The 25,391-nt window shown below is 38.1% G+C and overlaps 1 protein-coding gene across 1 annotated transcript in view; it reads right to left on the minus strand.

Annotated features, from left to right (window-relative positions):
- The window catches only part of SLC25A21 (solute carrier family 25 member 21), a 114,923-nt gene that overhangs the window by 9,102 nt on the left and 80,430 nt on the right, over nt 1-25,391 (minus strand). Inside the window, exons 3-6 of the mRNA XM_009280686.1 lie at nt 21,301-21,367; nt 14,760-14,819; nt 11,605-11,712; nt 6,472-6,636 (exon numbers count right to left, since the gene is read on the minus strand). Coding sequence (XP_009278961.1) covers nt 6,472-6,636; nt 11,605-11,712; nt 14,760-14,819; nt 21,301-21,367 — 400 coding nt within the window. The remainder of the gene's footprint in view (nt 1-6,471; nt 6,637-11,604; nt 11,713-14,759; nt 14,820-21,300; nt 21,368-25,391) is intronic.

Raw genomic sequence — 25,391 nt, forward strand, 5'->3', positions numbered from 1 at the left:
TATAAAGCTGGGGGAAGAAGAAGGAAGGGGGGACGTTTGGAGTGATGGCATTTGTCTTCCCAAGTAACCGTTACGCGTGATGGAGCCCTGCTTTCCTGGAGATGGCTGAACACCTGCCTGCCCATGGGAAGTAGGGAGTGAACTCCTTGCTTTGCTTTGCCTGTGTGCGTGGCTTTTGCTTTACCTATTAAACCGTCTTTACCTCAACCCACGAGTTTTCTCACTTTTACTCTTCTGAGTAAACTGGGGGGGAGTGAGCGAGCGGCTGTGTGGTGCTTAGTTGCTGCCTGGGGTTAAATCACAACAATGTTTTAGTACTTCTGAGCACCTCGTAGATAAGTTCACTATATAAGAATAATGCTTACTGGATAAGGAGAATGTCAATTCCTGACAATTTGCATGAAGAATAAATAATAATAATAGAATAAGATTTGAAGTTGGTATCTGCAAAGCAGCCTACTGAAGTTAGCCCAAAACTAATACTTAGACTGGAATACTTGCATTAAGTTTCTTACACTCCTTTGAAAATGCTAGCCATAATATTAGTTTTATAGATGAGTTACACTTGGCACAAAAGTGCCAGAAGTGATTTGAAATGACTGCTAAATTTAAATACGTTTGCTCAAGGTCACATAACAGGTCAGCGGAGAAGCCAGGCATGGAGCTGAGAGGCTTTGCACTGTACGTTGCACATTCCACCTCCCTGTGTGTGACAAGGAGGACTTTAAAAGACAAGGCTTTGGTCTGGCCAACTCCGGTTCTGCCCAGCCTACCTAGGAATTATGGGACTGAAGAGGGAGATAGGCCAGGAATAAGGGGGGGTAGAGTTGCTTCTTGGCCTTTTTGGCTAAAGTGAAGTGTAATAGCATAGGACCTCCTAAGCTAAGAGATGCCACAAGACCTGACCTAGGCTACATTGACTATAATCAAGTGTTTGGCAGCAAAAGGCTGTAAGGAACTGCTTTACCCAGCCTGATAATTGGTTTTAATCACTAAAAGGAGATTCCTATGGCAACAGACAGTGGGAGAAAGGAACACGTGGGTCTGAGGAAGGGGAGTTTCCAAGACAGAGGAGAAAAGGTATATTCGGAGAGAAGCAAGGTGGGAGATAGCTCTCAGGAAAGCAACAAGGAACACATGAAAAACTCAAATGAGTTGCTTTAAACACAGACACTGAGCCAGACCCCAGAGGAGAGACAGGGTCTGGGTCTTCCTGCTGAGTCCCAGAGAAGAGCTGGGAAGAAAGGCTGTCAAATTCTACTCTTAGAGAGGGAGAGGCTGATGCAGCTGTGATCAGATGGTTTGGAGGCATGCAAACTCCCAGCAGAAATCAAGAGTAAGGAGGAGAAAATGATGTAGACTCACTGCAAGGCTTCAGAAAGGGTGAAAATGAAAAGATGAAAGTGAGTGCCATCACTGTTGTGATAACATCATGCTTTGATTCTTTTAAGGAATATTCACAATTTTTGTTTGTGGCTTAATCAAGATTTGACCACAGCTTAAGGAACAGCTTCATAGTTTTATTGACCCTGAACTTCTGTCCATCTCATGCATTTACATAGTAAACTCCCTATTGTAAACTATAGCTTGCTGCCTGATTAGTACAATGATGGTCTGATCTTTGTCAAGATGCATAAGAAATGCTGGAATTATAGCTACAATAAACATATTGATGACCAGGAAAGGCATTCTAAAATGCATAATCACAGCTGCACTTTGTTTGAATTGAATGTGCTTTTTCACACTGGTATTATCTCAGATTCCTCCTTGAGTGCAATCTCATTGCAGCAGACATTTAAGTAAGTTTTTAAAATCCACCTGTCAGATGTCTGACAGCATAAGAAGATGAATGACAGCCACTAGCATAAATGTTCTGGCTAGTCTCCAGAGTGACATGGCTGTCTGCTGTACAGGGTATACATTTTCAAACAGTTTGCAACCCTCTCAGTGATTTGTTTTTCTCACAATACAATTTCCTGATAAAATTATTAATCTTACTCCAGATTTATAAGTAGCATTATTATCTATTATTTACTCTTTTTGTATAACCTTTTGGACCCATAGGACAAGGCTAGGACTTCACTTCACTTAGTCCTAAAACAAACATCTGCACCAAAGAACTTTTGACGTAAATAAAAAACCAAGAGACAACAAATATGTGGTCACCAAATACAAAACGTACAGAATTCTGGAGACTCAGCTCTCCCACATAGATTTGGTCTACACAGATGATCAGACTGCTCATAAAGTGTTGGGGTTACAGGCAGGTCACCTTTTCATGGCATCATTAAGACACTAACTATGCAGAAAAGGGCACGCAGAAATGGATGCCTTATTGCTTATCCCTGCATCCAGTACCTTTGTCTGCACTATCTATCTTCAGTCTCAGTTATACAGTAATTTATGAAACAGAAAAAAAAAAGAGTAGCCCCATGAATACCAGAACTAAAGAAGTTTGGTGTCCTATGGGTTCCTGTGACTAATTGATACCGATGTCTGGAAAGGTGCAAGCTCAGATTAAGTCTTACATGGGCTTTTTCCCATGGAATTCATTGTTTAATAAGGCATAAGTTCCCACTGAAAATTTCCCTCACCTGGAGCACTCATAAGATGCACTTGTAGGATCTCTCCTTTTAAATGATTATTTGTATGTCTTGCAAGAACTTAGCTATTTTAAGACTGCCTCTCTGTCAGCTATGGTTGAACCTGGTTATCAGTTTCAGCACTACCCTAATTTCCGTAGGAAAACAGAAGAAACTTGTTTTTTCTTCTTCATATTTTTATTCTGACCGCAGATTCCTCTCCTGAAAATTCGTATCTGTCTTGCCTATACGAATACCGCAGTACAGAAGCAGTCGAGGTAGCAACAGACTCTCCTCCTTTGATACAACATCTTTTGGTGATGATGGCCCAGGCTGAAGACTTTAAATGACACAGGCTGTAGTTTCCACAGCCACAGGACACCTCAGATTGGAGACGGATCAATGGGTGGTGTGTAACATCGTACTGGATACAGCACTGCCATTTTTTTTTTTTCCAGTTCACAGGTCATCCTGAAATCTGAGCTTGGATGGTAGCTCTGAGGTTATTCTATTTCCCACTCTGATCCAGTCTTCTCCTAAATCATCTTGGTTTACTATTTTTCCAACTGTGTTGTACCACATGCCCTTTTCACTGTCTGTTCCTACATATAACTTCTGTGTTGGCATAGATCTGAAAATGACTAAAAATAAAATGACTGAAATAAAATTGTTGCCTACTATCTTATTTATTCGCCAAGCCAAACAGACCATTGTGGTTTCCCATCTCTTCTTCTTTGCCCATAGAAGTTTAGAGCCCTTTCTCTGCCAAAGCAACACACCGCTCAGCTCCCACTGTCTGATGCAGCAGCCCTTTCAACAGGAGGCACATCTGTGACAGCTGGGGCCGGCAGTGCCTGACTTGAAATGAGTTTTGCAGTTGGCCACGTTTCAAAGGGGGCTTTTAACAAACAGTAAGGAAATTTCCTATCGTTAAGAAATATGACAGCCACTTGGAGGTGGTAGCGAGCAAATGTTTTAATGAAGCTAGCGTTCACCATCAAACCTAACTATGATAAAAAATTGAAAAGCGAGAGCTGCTGGACGCCTATGAAATGTGCTATAAAAGCAGGTGCCATAAAACTGAGACGATATAAATTTGCAGACTAATTTGATTGCTAGTGCAGATGCATAGCTGTTAATGCTCTATGGTTGATACATTTGTGGCAATTGAAACAAGTCTGGCTTATTCCGTTTTCAGTAAACAGAGCACGAGGTTGGCTCTAAATGGTCTGTTTAGCAGGATAGACTGAACATATGAAAAATTATTCATTACAAACATTTACAACCCACACATGTCATTTATATCACTTGACCACTCAACATAAAAGGTTTATTGTTTTTGGCAAAATAAGCTGCAAACATCCTTAATTGGGATGCAAATTTAATGCACAGTTTAGCACTGTTGACAGCTAAAAGGCTCATATGGACATTTCCATACATTTTTCCACTTACGTTACAGATGGCGAACAGCAGATACATAGTCAAGAGCCAAAATTATTTCAAAAGTGTAGTATTCTTATTTCACAATTTTTATATGTTTGTCAATATCACAAGACTGACTTTAAGATTTTCTTTTCTGGCAAAATATACAAAGTGAACAAATTAGGTTTTGTAATGAAATCAAGTATGTGAGAAAACTTGAAAAGTTACAACTGTCTAATATGTTTCAGACTAACTGCAAAACAGCTTCTATCAAATTCCTTGTACAGGTTTGATAACTCTTAGCCTCTAGTACCTGCCTACGGACAGAAGAGGTTTAAGTTACAGAACACAAAATATTGTTGAATACTTCTATTTTCCAGTCACTGAAGTGAAGTTCAATGCATGTAAGCGCCTGAGACATACTGTTGGCTAACACAAGCCAGATGAGGCCTGATCTGTACCCTGTTAAATTCAGGGTAAGACTTTCATTGATTTTAATGGCAGTTTGACCAGAATTATTGGCTATATCTATATGTACAGAACTGCCTATGGCACCGATGCCAGCTGGCCTAGAGAGTCCTATTAACTTTATTAGTGCTATTAAATGCTATTACCATTCAAAACAGACTGGTTGCATGAAACCTGCCTGTTAGGAATGGTTCCTTGTCTGCGCTAGCTCCTAAGCCATACCCAGGAACAGCGTTGGCTGGCCTGGGCCAAAGCTGTGCCAGGGAACATTTAGCAGCACAGGTGGCTGTGCTGCAGGTCACTTTCAGGGACGCTGCTCAATTTACTAGCACAGACGTAGCCACTGTACAGGCCACCGTGCAAGCCACTTCGCGCTGGTCAAGCACAAGGCAAACCTCTCCACTTTTTTGCAGTTAATGCAATCTAATCCTACATTGATTAAATTGCCTTTTGCTTTTGATAGTATGTACAGGACAGCTGGGCCACTGGCTGACACCATTGAAGTAATTTCTCTTTCGTTTTCGAGATGTATTTAAATCTATGTTGTAGATGTGTCATACAAAATCTGTATAAAGTGCTAATTTCTCTCAGATCGTAAAGCTCTGAATCTTTCTAATCACACAATATTTTTTTCCCATTTTTCTAAATCTGAAAGGCTAGGAAAGCATGCTTATGCCAAATACTATTACTATTCTTCAACTGCTACACAAGAACACTCCAGGATTTCCATAGAAGTTGCACACAAGCTTCTTTGTCCTTACCTGCATATGATTCTGAACGTTCTGCATAGCGATTGTAATTTTTTCATCTTTTGATCAACATAAACCCGTTTACTCCTATCTTAGTATCAAGCTATGCTTGTGCCTTGAGTTTTTAGAATGTGTGATTAAAGTACATTGTAAAGTATGCTTAAATACACTAAAATAAACTTGTAGAAACTTGTGGGTTAGCTGCTCTTGAACAATTCTATTTACTGTAATGATCTGCAAATAAGAAGTGGAGCTTTTCTCCATTTACACAATGTTGCCAACAAAAATACCAGGCTACTCAGAAGTGCAGAAAAAAAAGAGGTGTTACTTCATCTGGGAAGAGAAACTGATCCCTTTTGATGTAAGTTGCAGCTTCATATATGAATATCACTATGTATTACACCTGTGACTGTTTAACTGTCATCATCTAAAAATCACATTAGTGAAAACACAGTTCAGCAAGTAACGTACTGGAGTCGTTAATAAACCATTAGCTGTTGCTCACACAGTCATTTAGAAAGTTGCCAGTATTACCACGTTTTCATTAGTAAAGTTTCCCTTTGTTATAAAGGGAAATGTTTCCTTTGTTATGTAAAGGAACATAAGACTATAGAAAAAAATTGCTTCAAGTGAAATTACAGCTATATTCTTTTTTTTTAACTTACTTGTACGACATACTACATAAAGCCCCTCTGCATGACCCTGTAAGTCCTGTTTTGGGCTGGCTCCCTCCCATATGAATAAATCTGTCCTGTCATCCTTCAACACTAGGTTGAACTCTCTTTTGAGTGAACAGGCCCAGCACATGGCCAGAATACCCTTCGTACTGCAGCTCTGCCATCTCCTCAAGCTTCGCCCCTTACTTCGTGAATACTGAAAGAAGTTCTAGAAACTGATTTTTCTCTTCTAAGCCAGTTCACCACAAACAAGTGCATAGATACGTAACATAAGCATAACATACCTGTATCCCGATTTCTGCCTTTTTTCATTGCTACCACGGTATAAAGGGAAATTCATAAAAATGAGAATTCAAACATGACTACTTTATTTATACTCAGCTTTGCTTAAAAAGTGAGAAGTACAAAGCCTTGGTTTGCTTCCATTAAAATGTTATAGATTTCTGCAAAACAGAGAGCTAGGTTAGTCACTGTTTATTACTAAATACCATAGCTTTGCACAGAAAAATACAGTGTTAATTAAATTGCCAAACCTCTTATCTGTTTGTCTATTGCATTGTATGAAGAACTTACTTTATTGACTGGAAGAATGTTTTTCACATTGAAGTAGAATCCAAAGTAAACCATGTTAAAAACTCCATGACGGCCCAGTGTTGCAGTAAGACCTTTGTTGAGTCCTTGGAAGCCCAGACCATCGGTTTTAATGATCTGCCGAGCTTGAACAAAGCTAGATGGTTGCTACACAAGTTAAGCAAAAGAAGGAAGAGATCATCTTTACAAAAAGAAAACAATAACCATAGCATCATTTCAAGCCTGTTGACAAACACAGTGTTGCCAATTCTTGTCATTTTATCTTAAGTCTCACCATATTTGTTATTTTCCCTTTCCTGTGATCATGTAAAAATCACAACTTTCATTAAAAAAAAAAGATTCCTCATTTTTCTGATTGCAGAGAAAAGATGAAAGCATGACCTGAATAATGTAAAAGACTAAGGATCCTTAAAGCAAAGAAAAAGGTCTTAAAAGCAGAATTTAAAAAAAACAAACAGATTTTATAGAGCAACATGTGGCTTTGAATGTGTGAATTTGGCAATAGTTTTTTTATCATTGATGCTGTGCCATTAAGATTACGACAGATGAAACCCTTACACAACTAGAGTATATAACAATTATTCTGGACAATAAGAAGATAAAAACAGCTTCTCTAGTAAAACCAATGGCACAGGAATACGCATGGTGAGGGAATGATAAAAGGGACAGAATTGGAACAGGAAATTTTTAAGCCATTATGGCTAGGGAAGCAAGTCCTTGGGAGCCACAGATTAGAGCAGCAAGGAAGGCTATAAACATTTGTGTTGAAGATCAGTTCGGCAGTTTCCAGATTCAATGTTAGGAATAGGGTTGAAAGGTGACAAAAGGCATATACACTGTCTGGGAACCCTTCTGGATCCTCTGAGGCTCTTCATGCTGTTAAGAATGCAAACCGCTGCTTTAAAACACCGACTGTTGAAGGAGTTATTGGGTACACAGCACTTTTTAAAATCAGATCACACGTTAAACTTTCTTCTTCTAGTGTTGAAAATCTTGAAAAGAAGGTTTGGTTTTTGTTTTGTTTTGTTTTGTTTTGTTTTGTTTTTTTCCTTAAGCATCCAACTGGAAATCCTGTTTTGCCCTCCTAATGAATTATTTGTCTTAAAAAGTGTAGGTAGATTTTGAAAATCAGAACACCCATTTAAATTCCAAGGTACAGATTTAGAAAATTGACTTTAGAAATCCTGTTTTGAAAATAATGCCTAAAAGGCATAGAAATCATTTTAGTCAGCCAACTTCCATTTGACGAAAGGCAGAAAGGAAGAAACTTTCTCAGAATCCACCTATATAATGATCCGTTCCTCAGACAGGAGCTGCCTGACTACATACACATTTGATCTATTTTCCAATATACTGTGATACTCAGAATCAGGTGTTCCCCTTCTGAATATTTTAGATTTCTTTTTAGCAGAATTATAGAAAAGTTCTTTTCAAAAAGTTGTTGACTTGAGTTTGGCTTTCTCTAAAGCATAAAGCCAGCTCTGGTAACCAAATATTTAATTAGAAAGTCAAAACATGACTTCCACTAGGAGGCTCAAACATGAAAATATAGAATAATTTTGACTACAACGCTGTGAACACTGCTAATTTCAATACACTTATTTGTTTAATAGCTTTCCATTTCAAAATATCACTGTGGTAGATCAACAGCATCAGCCAAACGGTGCCTATTATATCTGACACAGCATATGACTGCTTATTTAGGTGACTTACAAGTTTAGACTTTAATACTAAGTTTCATTCTGTTTTTTCCTATTTGCTAACTAATATTACCCTGTTAATGCTCTGCATACACTTTACTATAGTTTACTTTTCTAACTACCCCTAGGGATTCAAATCAGAATCTATTCTAAAATGTAGATACCCAACACGGAATATGGTCCAGATACTAGCAATAACATCCTTTCTCATGCACAAAAAATGAGGATTAGATCTTTAAAAAATAACTAGTGGTCCTGAATAAGAATAGTAAGGTATCCCTTGGTCTCATCTTGAATACGGATTTACTAATGACTCAAAGGGGAAGCCTATCACTTGCTGAACACCTGAGATGGGATTCATCAGTCCAAATGTAGATACTTGCAATGTCTACATCTACATCTGAGCTACTCAGAAAGACTCCCTTATTCAGTCCTTTAGCAAAAAAGAGGGCTTTCCTAGACAGCACTTCACTGCATCCAAAGTAAGCATCTAAAATGTCAGCTGATCAAGCCATGGAAGGTCTGTGTTTCATCACTGATGATGGAAGGATCTTAGGATGACTAATTGAGATGGAGGAATTTATCGTAAAAACATCTGGAGTTTAATTCACTTCACACAACTGTTGACTTATACTTAATAGAGACCTAGTCAGTGGAATCTGGAGTCAGATTCTTCTCATCATAAAGCAGAAACTTGTATTTGTTTAATTAATCACAACTCTTAAGTCAGGTGAGATTTTTATTACCACACCAGCTTCTATAGCCAGTGAGTTATCCATGGCTACAGGGAAAAGAAAAAAAAAAAAGAAAACCAAACAACAAGGTGTTGGGCCTTCCAGCAGTTTACCTTAACAAAAAGTCACCGTTATTTTTACCTGTAGAAATCCACATTACAAAAGTGCCGATACGTGATTTATAGTGGCCTTCCTCTTTAAACCTATCAGCCCTAGAAAGGTGATCTGGTACCACAGAATGATTCATCTGTCACCGTAGTGTGTGAATATTTGCTTTGGGGGTGTGCAGGAGTCTGGGTGTGGGTGTATGTGTTCATGCTCTTCCTTGTTCCTTTTAAACAAGATATATTCTTTCAATACAATAGTCAAAGAAATACGTGAACTGCATTAGGTTTCATCATACAGTATGAAAGCTACACAATGGGATAGGTACATACTTTACTTAAACCTTTTAGAAAAACAGTGCATGGTAATGAAATGAGTGTACCATTGCCTTACGCTGTATAATATAACATGCACATGCTTCTCCCGATAGGCTTGAGTTCACATGCTTTAGTGTGGAATTTTCTTTAACATATTATTAATGAGAACCTGAGATCATGGTAATGAAGTCACTGGAGTTTTCCTGATTTCCAGCAAAATGTGAAATTCTAACACTTTTTTTTTAAGATATATTAAAAAATCATATGTCTGTGATTTAACTGTCCTTTTGATTTAAGAACTTCAGTCCCTTGGATTTTTTCATTAGGACAAATAGTCACTTTTATTTATATTTTATGATGAACCTAGTCTAAACTAGGTTCCTAGTGGAGTCCCAACAGCATTCTTTTACAATTTTATTTGTATGATAATATACTATTACTTGGATTTTGTGAAAATTTGCATTTAAATTAAATTCAAAGAATATTCACCTAAACCAAAACAACTCAGAATGCTTTTGAACAGCTACACTATGATTATTGGAGTATTCTGAAGGTCACCAAGGAAGGGATGCTGTAATTAAAGTAAGTAATTGCATAAAATTTACTAACTAAAACACCCCAGACTTTGTTATGAAGTTTGCAATAGAGAAAACAATTGAAATGTATGAAGCGACAGGATATATTGGTCTTTTGCAACTTTACAGGAACTAGTTTGCTCAAAATATAATACTGGTGTATTTACACTCAAAACCAGAGGTTTTATTAAGATAGGTTAATTGTGTCTTCACAACTGTGAGGCAGAAAGATCCAGAATATCTGCTTAGTTTACTACTGCTGGAGCAGTAGTTGTCCATAATCTTTTCATATCACCTTCCTGAGAGAGAGATCCTCTCATACATTGCTTTCTCCCACTTTCAGTCTCTGTCCTTCCAGGATCCTAACCTTTTTACTCCTGTACTGTATTAGCTCCTTGTTTCAGTGGCTTTGCTGCCCATGGTTAAAAAATGTCTAGGCTGGAGACTTGAAGCAACCAAACATCTCTTTCACATGCATGGAGAATCGAACAGAAATTTACCACATTTTAAAATTTATTCTGAAAGAGAATGCTTCTCTGGATGAGTTACGGAGTAGGTACCAGCTAGTCTATGACATTTGGAAATCAGTGGCAATATTTTGCCAGAGTGTACCTGAGGAGCTTGGCCCGAACAGCTTATGTAAATGGCCAGGTGATAAACCTCTTCACTGTGCATCCCCCAAAAGGGTTCAATTTGTGCAGATGAGTGCTACAAGGCATGCAACTATTAACTCAGTCAAAACTTAATAGTAGAATATGCAAAAATCATGCCTCACCAGGGATTCAGCCAACCTCTTCATGCTGTGCGTATGTGATTTGGCACTTCTACCATGGTACAGCTGATTTCTCAAAAGATTTTGAAAGAGCTGATTTGACAATTGTTAGTCTTATTCACTGAGAAAAGAAAGAAGGAACTGTGTGACTGCCTTCCTTCACTTTAGCCTGGAATATTTTCTACGTTAGAATTGAAGCTGGTGCATTCCTGGGAACACTTGATTTTGATGAATCACTGTTTTCCAGTTTAATCTTTTTCCCCTTTCAGCAGTACCCAGAACCGTGGACAAAGTCAGTTTTGCACACCGACCTCTTTGAACAAAAAAATATTCGAATAATAAAACTATGAAGTGAAACAGGAATTTAAATTATCGGTGTGCTTTATTATATAACTATTTTCCGGTTTCTGCTCATAAGTGTGAAGACCTATAATATAAAAAATTTCATCCAAGACTCTGAAATCTACCAGCTACATTTTTAACATAAAATACACCAGCTGGACCCTGGCTAGGGCATGGGGCCGTGGTGTTTTACCCTAACCTTCGGTGCTCACTTGAAGTCTGGAGCCTGCTGGGGCAAATGCACTGAGTACAAGGGGCTCAGGTTCGTATTTCTGGATTACAGTTCCTCACAGTGCTGGGCTGCTGGCTACTCTGGAGGGATGAAGGTGCACTTCAGGCACAGAATATTTACAACGGAGATGCTGACACCGCTGACAATACTGCATGCATCTCTGCATATCTGAAGGCATCGTCTATTGAGTCTCTTCTCTCTTTTTCCATTTCTGTTAAGCTTGTGGGAAAATCAGTTGCATCAACCCAATATATTATAAACATTCTGCTCTAAATATGAACTTTGAAGTGCATTATGCCTAAGAAAGCAGAAAAAGAAGAATGAAGCAATTCTCATACCTCTGTGAAGGCATTCCGATTTGTCTGTAAGGTAACCTTTACTACTTCAAAAGGGTTAACCACAACTGCCTCTGTCAACCCAGATCCCAAGCCAGCAACGGCAAATGCCTAGGAAAGTTAAAATTAAAGTTAAAAATTAAGGAGTAAAATTTCCCATACATCAGATTATGAAACTGAATGATACAATGCAAACTGCGAGATTACAGTAATACAGCAGTATTCTATTACTAAACAACTTTAGCCCTTGATTAGATGCTGACAGTTCATGAAGACAATATGACAATAGCCATAAACCACACTCCAAAAAATACAAAATAAAATGTCATAGCACTGTCAATGAATTCTCTTTTCAGCTGGAAGAAAAATTGTGGTAGCAATTTATTACGAAAACATGGAAAAACAATGCCCTCATGTTATCTTTGGGTGGAGTCTGAATAAAAACACAAATAGAAATGCAGTTATGCAGCACTGGAAAAAATAAAAACTCTGCACTGAGCAATAAGCATATAACACTAACGTATTAACTTAAAAAAATAAGAGAAATGTAAGAAATCCAAATAGTGCAGTACTTAAGCAAATTGCACAAGTAGAAGGAAAGTCCTCCTAAGAAAATATCGGTCCTGAAAAGGTTTATAGGGGAATGAGTGGCACACATGGAAATGTCAGCATCCTCTGCAAGAATGAATTAACTCCATTTACTTAGAAGCTGATGGTACATTACAGCCATAGAAATGGAGATATTCACTGCTTTGCTTTCCATCACGACGCAGCATTTAAAAATACCTTATTTTGTCTGTAACAGAAAAATGATATTGAAATATTTAGGTCAATTGAGAGAATTCAGAGGGGTTAATTTTTGTGATCATTTTACACATTTATTGCCTCCATTTAACATCTCCAAACTTTCTAGGGGCTGAAAAGAGTCCCAGGACCAAAAAAGAATATACTGAGTACATTTGCTGAAAATCAAGCAAACCAATGGTAAGGAAAAAACAATAGTGAGAAAAATAACTTATTCAGTACAGAGGAATTTGAGCAGGGACTCTTGAGAGCTCAAGAAAGAGAAGAATGGTAAGTTAGGAGGGCAGGGGCAAGCTCCAGCCTTACTGCCTTTGGAGAACACTGTGTTACCAACAAATCTGTTTTTCCAATATGAGATGGGAACATAACCTATCCCTTTCACCATCAACTGTGAGACTGAAGCCAGCAGGAAGATGTTGCCAACGTATGCATTTCTCTTCACAATAAACGTTGTCTTGATATGAGGTCTGCTGAGGCACCTAGGAGCATTCTGCCTAGCTTAGAGCCTCTCAGTCTTCTTTTTCCCTCGCTACCATGGCTGTCTTAGAGGCAAAAATGCCTCTATGGTAACAGAATCGCACTAAAAATGTCAGAGGTGTCTGATGGTTGCTGCATCTGCTATATGAATCAGAGCAGGTTTTGGTCAGCTATTGCATGTTTACAGGTTTCAAGCGTATTTTCCTCCAAAAAAAGTGATGGTGTACTATGGAACCTTAAACTCTGTTCTTTCCACTTGCTAGAGAACAAATATCAGTCTCTCTATTTACATCTAAGGAAGAGAAGAGCCTGCTGAAAAAACCCAAGATAAAATAGGAGATACTGTAAACAACTATAGGGTCAGTGGAATAATTAAGAGGAAGAGGAAACTTGCTTAAACTAGTTAATATGCTTCTATGACCATTCAGTTGCTGCAATGGAAGGCAAATGTAAATGGTAGTAATACTGTTTGAAAGAGACCTGAAATGATGATAAAGCAAATGTCTCCTTTTTTTCTGATGTTATTTTGGTTCACACGGTGTGGAGAGTTATTTGTTCTTACAAGACAAGATTTTACATATTTCCTTCAGTCATCACAAACTTCTCTCTTGAGAGCCAAAACTATAAACCAAATTCCAATTCAAAACTCATTTGACCAAGAAAGCTAGAATACAGGTGTTCAGGATTTTATTGTTTATTATTTAACAAACAAAGAGGGTATTTACCCTCTTCCAGATAATTCACGTTTTTAGTCTTGCTTAACGCTCTGATACATTGATAATGATAAGAAAAATGCAGAAGCCTCTACAGAGAAATGTTTAACAAATGCAAAATAAGTAAACTGGAAGGAAGCAACAGATTAAAGTAGAAATATTGAATGAGAACTTACGGAAAATTTTCAGGAAAGAAACAACTTGCTAGTTAAAAATGACCTTTAAACAAAACCTTATGATTTTGGGGAAAACTGGCCAGCATCTCCCATAGAAGTTACGTGCACCCTTTCTCAAGATTTTTCTGAAAATATTATCACAATCAGTATTGGGAAACATTCATTACCAAAACCTTTATAGTGTAACCATAAAGATATCAATTGTTTCCTACAGTTGTGATGCCATTATTGTGAAAACATATTTACTATTACTTACATATTACTTACATCCTTACACCACAGAAAGCAGTAATTCTTATAAAAAGTTTTTTATTCCAAACGGTATGATAGCAGAATTAAGCCCTAGGTATGAGAATGCAGACAACATATGTAAGCTACATTTTAGCATTAAAACATTTTTGTTTGTATGTATGTCCTGTATTTTGTTTTTAAAAGTTATGTTCTTGAGACGAAATCCTAGCTCCACTGATGTATAAGGGAGTTTTGTCATTGACTTCAAAGGAGGTAGCAGTTTCCTATCAATAGCTTATGTTTCTGTTATAAAGCCTTTAGAATAAGACTGAGGTCTATATTTTTGTTATAGCTGCACTGTGCCTTGCAGAATAGCACTTTGATACCTGGTTGAGGTCTCTAGTCACTATCACGTGAATAAATAAAAATTGCTGATGTTCAACTTTTTTCTGTTATTTTGCAAGAATGAAGAATGACAAGCTGCATACAGACTCTTCCATGGTGGCTGTTGCTATCCACGTTGACAAATGTTATGACATTGTAGGGAATTATTTTGAAGACATTTGATATAAAAATTAACGTAACGATCATTTTGATAAATTCTGCTATCAGTGTTTTCAAGGGACAAGTCTGTTCTGAGAAACTCTTGGTTGAACTGGCCCCTTTAATTTTGGGCTCCTTCTATGGGAAGAAAAGGATGGGACTGTTCAGTATACACATATTAAATTAGAACATAAAGTTCTGTATCCATACATACCAGTCCTGGTGGTAATGATGCATATCCTAGTAGCTTCTTGTATTGTTCAAAGGTGAAAAACTGTAAATAAAAGTTAGACTGAAATGGCACTGAAAAAAATTATGAGTTACTTATGCAAATGAGTAAACCCAAACTACAGTGGAGCTTCACTACCTCGTATCCTGAGTAGCTGTGTGCAGTTCTGCAAAATAAACATAAGCCACTTCTGTTTCACACTGTCTGTAGCAGTGTTAGATGTGCAATAGCAGGCAATTAGGCTTCAGAACTGATTTCATTTGTGTATCATACATAATAGCAGCATAAGTGCAATTAAAGTAATGTTTTACGTAAGAGTTCGCTTACAACACATAGTTCGTGTTTTTAATTTATACACTTTTCCTCTAGCACCTAACTTTCATATACTGGTATAAATGTAGTAGCAGATACTATCATTTCTCCCAAGAAATCACCTTCACATCTTTAATATAATATACTGTAATCACTTTCACATTTCTCAGATATTAGTCTACTTCCCATCAGAGAGACGTAACTGCAGATTTTGAAGATGGAAAGTCTGTAGATTTTTATAGTCTTTTACTGTCAACAGACACATTTCTTTTAGTTTTTGCTCTTTACAAATAAATCTTTCACCCAATTGTCTGCTTTCAGTCAGTGGTGCTCAGAAGTTCTGCACACCTGTGATTCCTTAGAAGATGAGTTTTGACAGCTATACTCTTTTATGTTTCAACTTCAAGAAAGAAATGAGAAGCTCAGTTTCACCTGCACCAACATGGAGAAAGGCAACCATCTGTAAATGGTTCACTTTGCAACCTAACACTTCTTGCCACCCAAATCCATTAATTTTCAGAATACTTTTTGTGAAATCTTCTAAAAATCGAAGTGGAATAAATTAACAGCTTCATTTTTCCAAGAACAGTGTTGAGAATAACCCTGACTGCACTGAAGTCAGTAAGAAGGTTCCCATTGACATGCACAGACAGACTTTCACCGCCTATTTCCTTGTCTGTGGACACAAAGTCTAAAATGCATCAGTCAAGGTATACTCTAAAGAAAGGGTATTTGTGACATTTTACAAATTATTGCTAAGATGTCCTCTGAAATACAGCACACAAACCTGGCCTCCCTTGTTCAAAGAAGATGAACTCAGGCTACAGCATATTCAAAACAGGGTTACCAGGACCATAAGGAGAACTTCAAGATTTTTTTAAGAATGAAGACTGAAGAAGAATAAACGCTTGCCTTGTTTAGTCTAGCAAAAGAGAGGCTGCAAGAGAATGAAAAACAAGGAAAGGAAAGATATGTAACATATAATAGGGTAATAGGGTAATAGGGTATAAAAGTAAAAACTACTCATAAATAGAATGTGGCTTGAAATCTCATGAAGCTTTCTCACAACCAAAGGAGTGGGGGTCCTGAAACAGTCTTCCAATAAGAATAATGGGGGAAAAACCTTAATCACTTGTAAGGGAGAGTTTGATAAGTTTATGAAGGAGATTATAGAACAGCAGGGGACTAGATTGCTGGCCTAAGAGATCCTTTCTAGTCCAGTGCTTCTGTGCACAGTACATCTCCCCAAAACCCACGTTGTTTCAAATTCATATTCTGCAAATATGTTGCTGAAGCCACTGAAAAAGCACTTCAGGTTGATGCCACATAAGACAGTTCTGAGGGCAGTGAAAACCATCTTCTGGCATGAGGAATGAGGAGAGCAGAAAATATTGCAGGTTATAAAGAGTAGATATCTGAATTCCAGGTAAAACCAAAGATATTGGAGGTGTTATTCCACGTGATTTTCACACATGGAACAACACAAAGCCTGTAACTACAGCTCACTATGTGTGAGTCCTGTAATCGGTCCAAGAAGTATTCACAACTTTGCGTGCAAAAGAAAAGTGGCTTTTACACGGCACATCCAGTATTATGGGACTGAACAACAAAAACCCGTCACAACTTCACCAAGCCTCCATCAGCGCAGGTGGATATCTACTAGAGCAAGAGCTGTCACATCCCTGTATAGCAAAAGTAAGTAACTAGAACTTCTGACTTTCCTGGCTACTTTCCAAAGTTGACCTGTAACACTTGATTAGCTTAGAGCAAGCTGATTCAAACGAAGGTGGGATCCTCTGAAAGTCTGTGCATTTCGCTCCCACATGTGAGGCCGTGATCCCTCACATAGCACCTGCCCATGCATGTGACAATCAAACTGTTTCACCACAAGGGGAAGGCGATGGGAAATGAGGTCAACGGAGATGTGGGAATCATAAGAAACATAAGGGAATAGAGTTTTTCAGACAAAACAGAAAGACTGGGTGACCTGTGCTGGTCCTCAGCCAAAGAAGACAAGCTCAGTCCCTCAGGGCTCAGTTACCACAGACCTATCAGAACAAAACAGCTTTTCCATAAACCACATGTACAGGAACACGAGTAGTAAGCGCCACATTGTCATTTTAACTTGTTTAGAACCCTATGGCAAAGTCAATAACATTTTTCAATCAAGACCTGCTTCAAATGAAAAGTCACTAGAATCACACCAAAACCATCAGAGAACTGGGTGTTAATGTGTTAATAATGCCACAACATTTAAAGCAGGAGGGAATATGTATACATAATGCAAAATTAGGATGTTAAATTCTGAAAACTGAAGGACTGATACTCTGGCCAGTGGATAGATACTTTTTTTTATCCTCAGCAGGGATTATTACCTCATTTTGCAGAAAAGGTCCTAGAATTGGGGCCCAGATTTTAACTGCTCTCCAAATAGTGTACAGATTGAACACTAATCTTGCAAACATCCTGCAAATATGTTTAAAATTGTTGTACTGGCCTTGCCAATAATCAGAAAAGATAGAAGTGTTACTTAGACTGTAGGTCTATCTTTTTGGATAACTGAAGATATTTTATAGGTAAAAGGAAGTCTCTGAGAAAGTGTCAATTGTGGGTGGGTGAGTTACTTCACTGAACTAAATTGATTTCTTATTGTGATAAAGTTTGCTTTATTCTCTCTCCAGCATCTTTCTACTCATTGTTACCCTCCTAACCTTTAATGGAATTTCTGGTATTCCTTAATGTTTTCCATAGTGTTACAGATCTGTAAAATGGTTGTAATAAAGGCAGAAATACATTACCTAGCAATTTTTTGGTCTTAAAAATGTTACCTTAAAAATCAATAACTTCCTAGAGTCATAAATAAAGTAACTACTTAATAGTAACTATGCTTTATATCATTTTTTAAAGAAAACAAATCAATAGCAATAAAACTCAGTATGAATGTTGCTGGGTGTACTAGAGTGGCTAGTATACATACAATTTTGCCCAAAAGCATCTAGCTATATCATATGGATTTATATCACGTATGTCCACCCAAAATGTTTTTAAAAACACAGCGTAGTTTGTCTTTTTCTCTACAGTTGTATTAAGTTAATAGCTTTTCACAAAAACATCTCAGAATAAATGTATTTAAAACATGCTTTTGTGTATATAATAACCAATATTGTCCATCTGGCAAAGATACACTTTAATTCAAGTTACACAGAAAATAGCCAAAGTACTTACCAGATGTCTCAATAACTCTAAGGTAAAAATATATGCTTGAAACAAGATGTCTGGGAACACATGAACAATATAAATTTGCCCCAAAAGTTCATCTGTTAACCATTGTATTGGCATCATCACTTCTTTCCTCCAAGTTCAATCTAACATAAAGTTATAAACTTTGACTTTTCGTCTTCCAGAAATACCAGCTTTCTTTTTAGAAGGGAAATAAAGAGAGAGAAAAAAAGAAATAGCAAGACAGACATGAGAACGTAGTTGACTAAAAGTGAAGCTGTATCTTCAACACTTAGCTGAATAACTGGGGCTAAATAACTTCATTTTAGTAGCTTTATTTTTATTCGGAAATATCCACACCAGATAAATACAATATTCCGGTAGCACAAGTACATTTCTTCTTAGTACAAAATCTCCCTTGTCCATGCTCTACACACTTTTATGAGATATAAAAGACATTATAACTAGAAGTTTTCAAAAAAGTTCATTACAAACACAAACCAAGGCTGCTGGAACCTAGAAATTGCCTCTCTACCTTTTGTGCTTTCTCAAGTCTCAAAACCAAGGCATGGACATAGCCTTCCTCTAAATCTCACTAGCCAGTTTGGCAGTGGACAAGGGACATCTTGGAGCCTGTTAAAATGAGGAAAACCATTAGAAGAATAAAAGGTGGAGAGTGAGCCAAAAGAAGCAGTGACCCTTCTGTTGGGGTCATATCCAAATAAGGTTAGTGGAAATTTGAGACAAGCTTGATTCTCTTCAGGTCAAAGCATGGGTACAAACCCCACTTTGGATGTTAGAAATTGTGCTGGCATGTAACATCTGACATTGAATTGCTTCAGTATCCAGGGTCTTACAAGGACATTACTGTCCTGCCCTATGCTGTCACTGAATTCTTCTAATGTAGAATATAGCTGATGTCTCAAGGTATCTTAAAGTCCTCCTGGTGTCCTAGGGAGAGCATAAAATTTAAATGAATAGTGTAAAGAATTAAAGAATCCAATGATTTAATTAAAAAATGTTTAGCATTTAAACCTGATTCTCATGGCTGCAGAAACACTACTGAGCCCTCACGTAAATGCCCAAGAACTAGGTAGAAAGTATCCCACTAAGGGAGCACCAGTAAGACATTTAAGGAGCTGTGAGCTTATGATGTACAACAAGAGGCTGAGAGAACTGAGTCTGTTTAGCCTGGAGACGAGAAGGCTAAGGGGATCTAATTCCTGTCTTCCGCCATCTAAAGGTTATACAGAAGACAGTCAGACTTTCTCAGAGGTCTACAACAGAACCACGAGAGGCAATAGGCAAAAGTTGCAACAGGAGAATTTGGATTGGATATAAGACAAAATTCTTCACAGTGAAAGCAATTAAGCACTGAAGCAGGAGCACAGAGAGGCTGCAGTCTCCATCCTCGAAGATTTTCAGAACTCGACTGGACAAGGCATCCGAGCAACCTGATCTAACTATGAAGTCAGCACCAGATGACCTCCAGAGATCCCTCCCAACTTAAATCTTTCTATGATTCTATAATTATATTGAATATCGTGGGGTTTAAGCCAATTTAATCAATCTGAGTAAGAGAAAGTGACTCAAGATTTTTGAATGACTCAGGCTGGTAGGAGAGAAATCAAACCTGGTTTTGTATTTTAACTGAATATATGCTGGAATCTAAAACGCATGATAAGATTGACTTTGACCTGTTTCAAATGAAATGAAATGGAGAGACAGAGGAAACATCACAGTCTGAAGAAAATGAGTTATTAGGAGTCTTCTAAATATCATCCATCTATTCTTCACTGCCAATTTGCTATTAAATAGAACTTTAGTTTTCTTAATTGTATTAAATAATTGAGATAGGTGACATATGTCGTTTGCATCTAAAATGCCAGTGCAAACAAGAAGATGACATTACCAGAACTCCTTTAGGATTCTGTTACAAGGTCACATCCTGTCACTTTATACAAATATTATTCCTCTGTAAAGGAATTGGAATGTGAATGATTAATTGCAGACTAAGGACCAGAATCATATGCAGCCTTTTTAGAAAGAAACAAAAAAAGAAAGAAAGGAAAATCAAGGCATTCTGTATAATAACTGCTTTCAGACACATTTGGTGCAATTATGGGACACTTCAAAGTTCTGAAGTAAAAGACAAAGAAACATTTGCTCCTAACACAATGGATGTTTTGATAGATTTAGAACTCTAAGATGAGGTGCTTAATTACTAGGTTTTAATTAGAAAGGTTGCATGACAACTGAAAAAATTGATGTATTGATGTATTTTGCTTAGGAATGTTACTAAAATAATGCTGTACAAATCAATATAAAGGATAATAAAAGAAAATCAGATCAACATTTGACAGCAAATACACTTTGATAGACTAGCATCTATTTCAACTGTAAGAGAGCTGGAGTAAAATGTCCTTTGCGTGATGAAGAGTTGCACCCGTTACTATGTGTATCTGTAAAAAAGTAAGAGCATGGAGTAGAGTGCTCTTTGGAGTACAAGAAAACTCTGGGCAGCCCTTCAAACCTACAGATATATTACTTCAAGTTACTGAGTAAGTACTTATTGTGAGTGGCTTCTTTAATGGCTTCTTGTGTTAATTTTTTAAGCTATTAGTTGTTTTGCAAGTTGCTAGGCATTTTCAGTAAAACAAAATGTCTAAACCAGAGGTAATTATGAGGCTAAAATATCACTTAAAGTATTTTATTGATTTTTATTATATAAATTAATTGTAATTTGTTTTTCAGTAACATTATATATACAGGTCAAAAATAGCCTAGGATTTAAGAGCCTTATCCTACACTTCTTAAGCAAGCAGAGTTTTTATTGCGCTATCAAGAGGAAAATTTCCTCCTACTAAAAATCAGAGGATTAATATGCCAAATAAGTTTAAGATTCTAATGTCAGTCAGTGGGGGAGAAATAAAATGTTTTACAGCTGCCACTGTCCCTACTCATATTTTTAACGGAGGAAGTATGGGGTTTTTACCTTCACCGCCCTTTTAGGTGTCTCAGCCAAGATGGGAGGAAATATTCCTTTGTAGAAGCCAAGCAATCTATTGAAGAAAAAAAGAAATTAATTTTGTATGGATAAACAACATATCATTACCATACTGCCAATTCTGTTTTCACTTTTGAGTAAAGCAACTAACCTTTCAGCATTTCCAAGCATACAGACAAATAACGATACTCTTTGCTTACTTGCTAAGTAACTAATGTGCTACCAATTCTATTATGTGCTGGTGAGATTATATAAAAAAATCAGCAATGAATAAGTAAAAATTTAATCCATTTTTTCTGAGCCGGCAAGAAATTGTATTTAAAGGAGGAGGAACAGTTTTGACAATGAAGAGGAAGTATTATTTTGTTGTTTTAATTTTCTTGACATAGCAATGATAATATTAAAAACTGAAGTCACAACATACAGATTTGGAAAAAACTGTGACTTCAGCAAGTTGCATACAAAAAACCTGCACGCTCATCTTCAGACGCTAGGTCAAGACATCTTTTAAAGTTTAGTTTTAAATATACCTCAAAATAGATGAAGTAATTTTTTTGACAACTTAGTTTTAACACAAGTTATTCACAGAGCCATAACAGAATGTATGTATTTCATCTTGGAAAAAACGTTTGGGCAATGTCTTGCTACTGTACTCATTCAGGTCTTTGCCCCTCTCTTGCCTGGCTCCATAAACACCTAAGGAGTTTACAATAGCTGCTGACTTTTGGAGCTGGCCTGAAGCCAAAGATCCACTTGTTGCAATGCTTTGATTTGCATCATCTAAATTTTATATATATATAGCCTGCTACAAGCACACATGGCATTTGCAGGCAGCCTGAGCTCTGCTTACAAGGCCAATGTAGATGCATAATGCTGGGTCTTGAGAATGCTTTAAATGACAGGTAGTTCTCAAAATCCCCAGGTGAGGTAAAAGTAGACATAGTTCTTGTCTGCTAGGTCTCCACATTAACCTAGATAGTGCATGGGGAGAGTTCAGAAGGCATCTAATGCATCAGCAAGAAGCTACCTTGCCAGCCAACACAGGTATATCTTACAACCTATCCATCTTCAGAGTTTATACACTTCTTTCAGGACTGTAAGAGGATTCTGTCTACAGAAGAAATCACTTCTTAAAGCAAAGCATTTGTGTCTTTTTAAAATGTTGAAAGGTGGTGATGTTGAAAGGTGGTGATTCACCTTTCTAACACAGCCTATTACCTTGTATTTTTGCGGGGTGTGGAAGAGTCATCACATCAACAGATTCTCCTATAGTTATCCTGTGCACGTCAAAGGAAAACAATTAAATTCATATTCCCCACATGAATGTAAAATACGACAAATGCTATACCATTTTTTCCCTTCTTCTAACGCTTCTCTGGAGTTCTCTTAAGCTGCTCCAATATAAATAAAATAATTCAGGCTTTCTAAGATGCTCCAGAGTGGGAATATTGCTTATCCTTCCTCCGAAGTAAGTTATGAATTCCAGTCCATGATAAAAGGAAACTTTGAGCATTTTACACAATGATGGTTTCATGACAAAACACTGAAAGTTCTTGGGTAGGAGATTTCAGGAATTCAATTGGGTCATCAGATGTTTGAATTTCCCCAAAGTCTCACTTTCCAAACATAAATATATTTATACACAGATACACATGTCTATATTTATCCACATAGATATGGATATAACAATATAGATATACTGGATCCAGTCTTAGTCTTTAACGGTTCATACATATTCAGAGTATATTGCTGATTCAGCAAGCTATTGAAATGTTGAATAACTTTAAGCATGTAATTCATACAGTTTAATGTGAGTTCAAATTGAAACTGAGGTCCAAGCAGGATCAGCTACAAGAACACAGATCCCTATAAACACTTTCTTCCTTTCAGCTCAATCTAAAACACTGTAAGCATATCTACAACAGGCATCCCGTTTGGAATTTCTAGTACTCCGGCATGATTGGAATTGGAAAATGAAAAGTGCTCCACTGCTCTACTCACAGGTGTAGCTCTGACTACCAAAAAGTGAGACCCAAACTTAGTCCAGATTTTCTCATTAGTAAGAGACGCATAAACAGAGAAATATGCAGTGTAAAGCAACAATTCAGTTCTAAAAACACACAGCAGCATTACCTAGCCTTACACAGCAGTACAGGTTGCTTTTCCATGTTGCCTTCTTGTATACTCAAATGTATGCAGCTATTGAATATATAAACCTTGTAACATTCCCACGGTCTCTGAGGATCTCAGGGAAAACTTTTCAGAGAGAATGTGAAGGGGAAGGATACACCAGGAATTTGAGCAACAGATCTGCCATCTCAGCAATCTTGTGAGGCAGGTAATCACTTCTAAAGAGTAATCCACCATTCTGTCACAGCTCGGTGTTGAAATACCAGCGATTCAGATGATCAGCAGACCAGGCAGTTGATTGTTTGAAAATTCTAGATAAATGGGAACTGAAAATATGAAAAGCAATTATCCATTGGTCCTGAATCACAGAAGGGTTGAAGATGGAAGGGACCTCTGGAGATCATCTGATCCAAACTCCTGCTCAAGCAGAGCCACCTAGAGCCGGTTGCCCAGGACCATGTCCAGATGGGTTTTGAATACCTCCAAGGAGGGAGACTTCACAACCTCTCTGGGCAACCTGTGCCAGTGCTCAGTCACCCTCACAGTAAAAAAGTGCTTCCTGACGTTCAGAGCCTGCTGTGTTTCAGTTTGTGCCCATTGCCTCTGGTCCTGTCACTGGGCGCCACTGAAAAGAGCCTGGCTCCGTCCTCTTTGTACCCTTCCTTTAGGTATTTGTGCACATTGATGAGATCCCCCCCTGAGCCTTCTCTCCTCCAGGCAGAACAGTCCCAGCTCTCTCAGCCTTTCCTCATATGAAAGATGGTCCAGTCCCTTCATCATCTTAGTGGCCCTTCACTGGACTCCTGGCAGTATGTCCATGTCTCTCTTGTACTGGGGAGCCCAGAACTGGACCCAGCACTCCAGGTGTGGCCTCACCAGTGCGGAGCAGAGGGGAAGGATACTCTTCCTCGACCTGCTGGCAACATTTCTCCTAATGCAGCCCAGGATACCAGTAGCCCTTTTGGTTGCAGGGCATGTTGCTGGCTCATGTTCAACCTGGTGTCCATGAGGACCCCCAGAACCTTTTCTGCAAATCTGCTTTGCAGCTGGTTGGCCCCCAGTATAATACTGGTGCATGGGGTTGTTTCTCCCCAGGTGCAGGACTTCACACTTCCCCTTGCTGAACTTCACGAGGTTCCTGTCAGACCATTTCTCCAGCGTGTCAAAGTCCATCTGAATGGCAGTAAAACCTTCTGATATATCAGCCACTCCTCCCAGTTTTTTATCATCAGCAAACTTGCTGAGGGTACACTCTGCCCCATCATTCAGATCATTAATGAAGATGTTGAACAGAGTTGGATTCAATAGTGACAGCTGGGGTACACTGCTAGTTACTGGCCCCCAGCTAGGCTTTGTACCACTGATCACCACCCTCTGGGCCTGGCCATTCAGCCAGTTTTCAATCCACCTCACTGTCTGCTCATCCAGTCCATACTTCAATAGGTTCTCTATGAGGATCTTATAGGAGACAGTGTTGAAAGCCTTACTGAAGTCTAAGTAGGCAATGTCCACTGCTGTCCCCTCATATACCAAGCCAGTCATTTCATCATAGAAGGTTATCAGGTTGGTCAAGCATGACTTCCCCTTTGTGAATCCGTGCTGACTGCTCCCAGTCATTGCCTTGTCCTTCATGTGCCTGGAAATGGTTTCCAGGATTAGTTGCTTTTTCACCTTCCCAGGGATCAAGGTGAGGCTGACCAGCCTGTAGTTCTCTGGATCCTCCTTCTTGCCCTTTTTGAAGATAGGAGTGACATTTGCTTTCCTCCAGTCCCCAGGCACCTCTCCCAGTTGCCGTGATCATTTAAAGATAATTGAGAGTTACCTTACAATGATATCAGCTAGCTCCCTCAGCACTTGTGGGTGCATCCCATCAGGGCTCATGGACTTACGTATGTCAGGTTTGCTTAAATATTCTCTAACCTGATACTCTTCCACCAGGGGTAAGTCTT

This window comes from Aptenodytes forsteri, unplaced genomic scaffold (genome assembly GCF_000699145.1).
Source record: "Aptenodytes forsteri isolate BGI_AS27 unplaced genomic scaffold, ASM69914v1 Scaffold193, whole genome shotgun sequence".
Lineage (NCBI taxonomy): Eukaryota > Metazoa > Chordata > Aves > Sphenisciformes > Spheniscidae > Aptenodytes > Aptenodytes forsteri.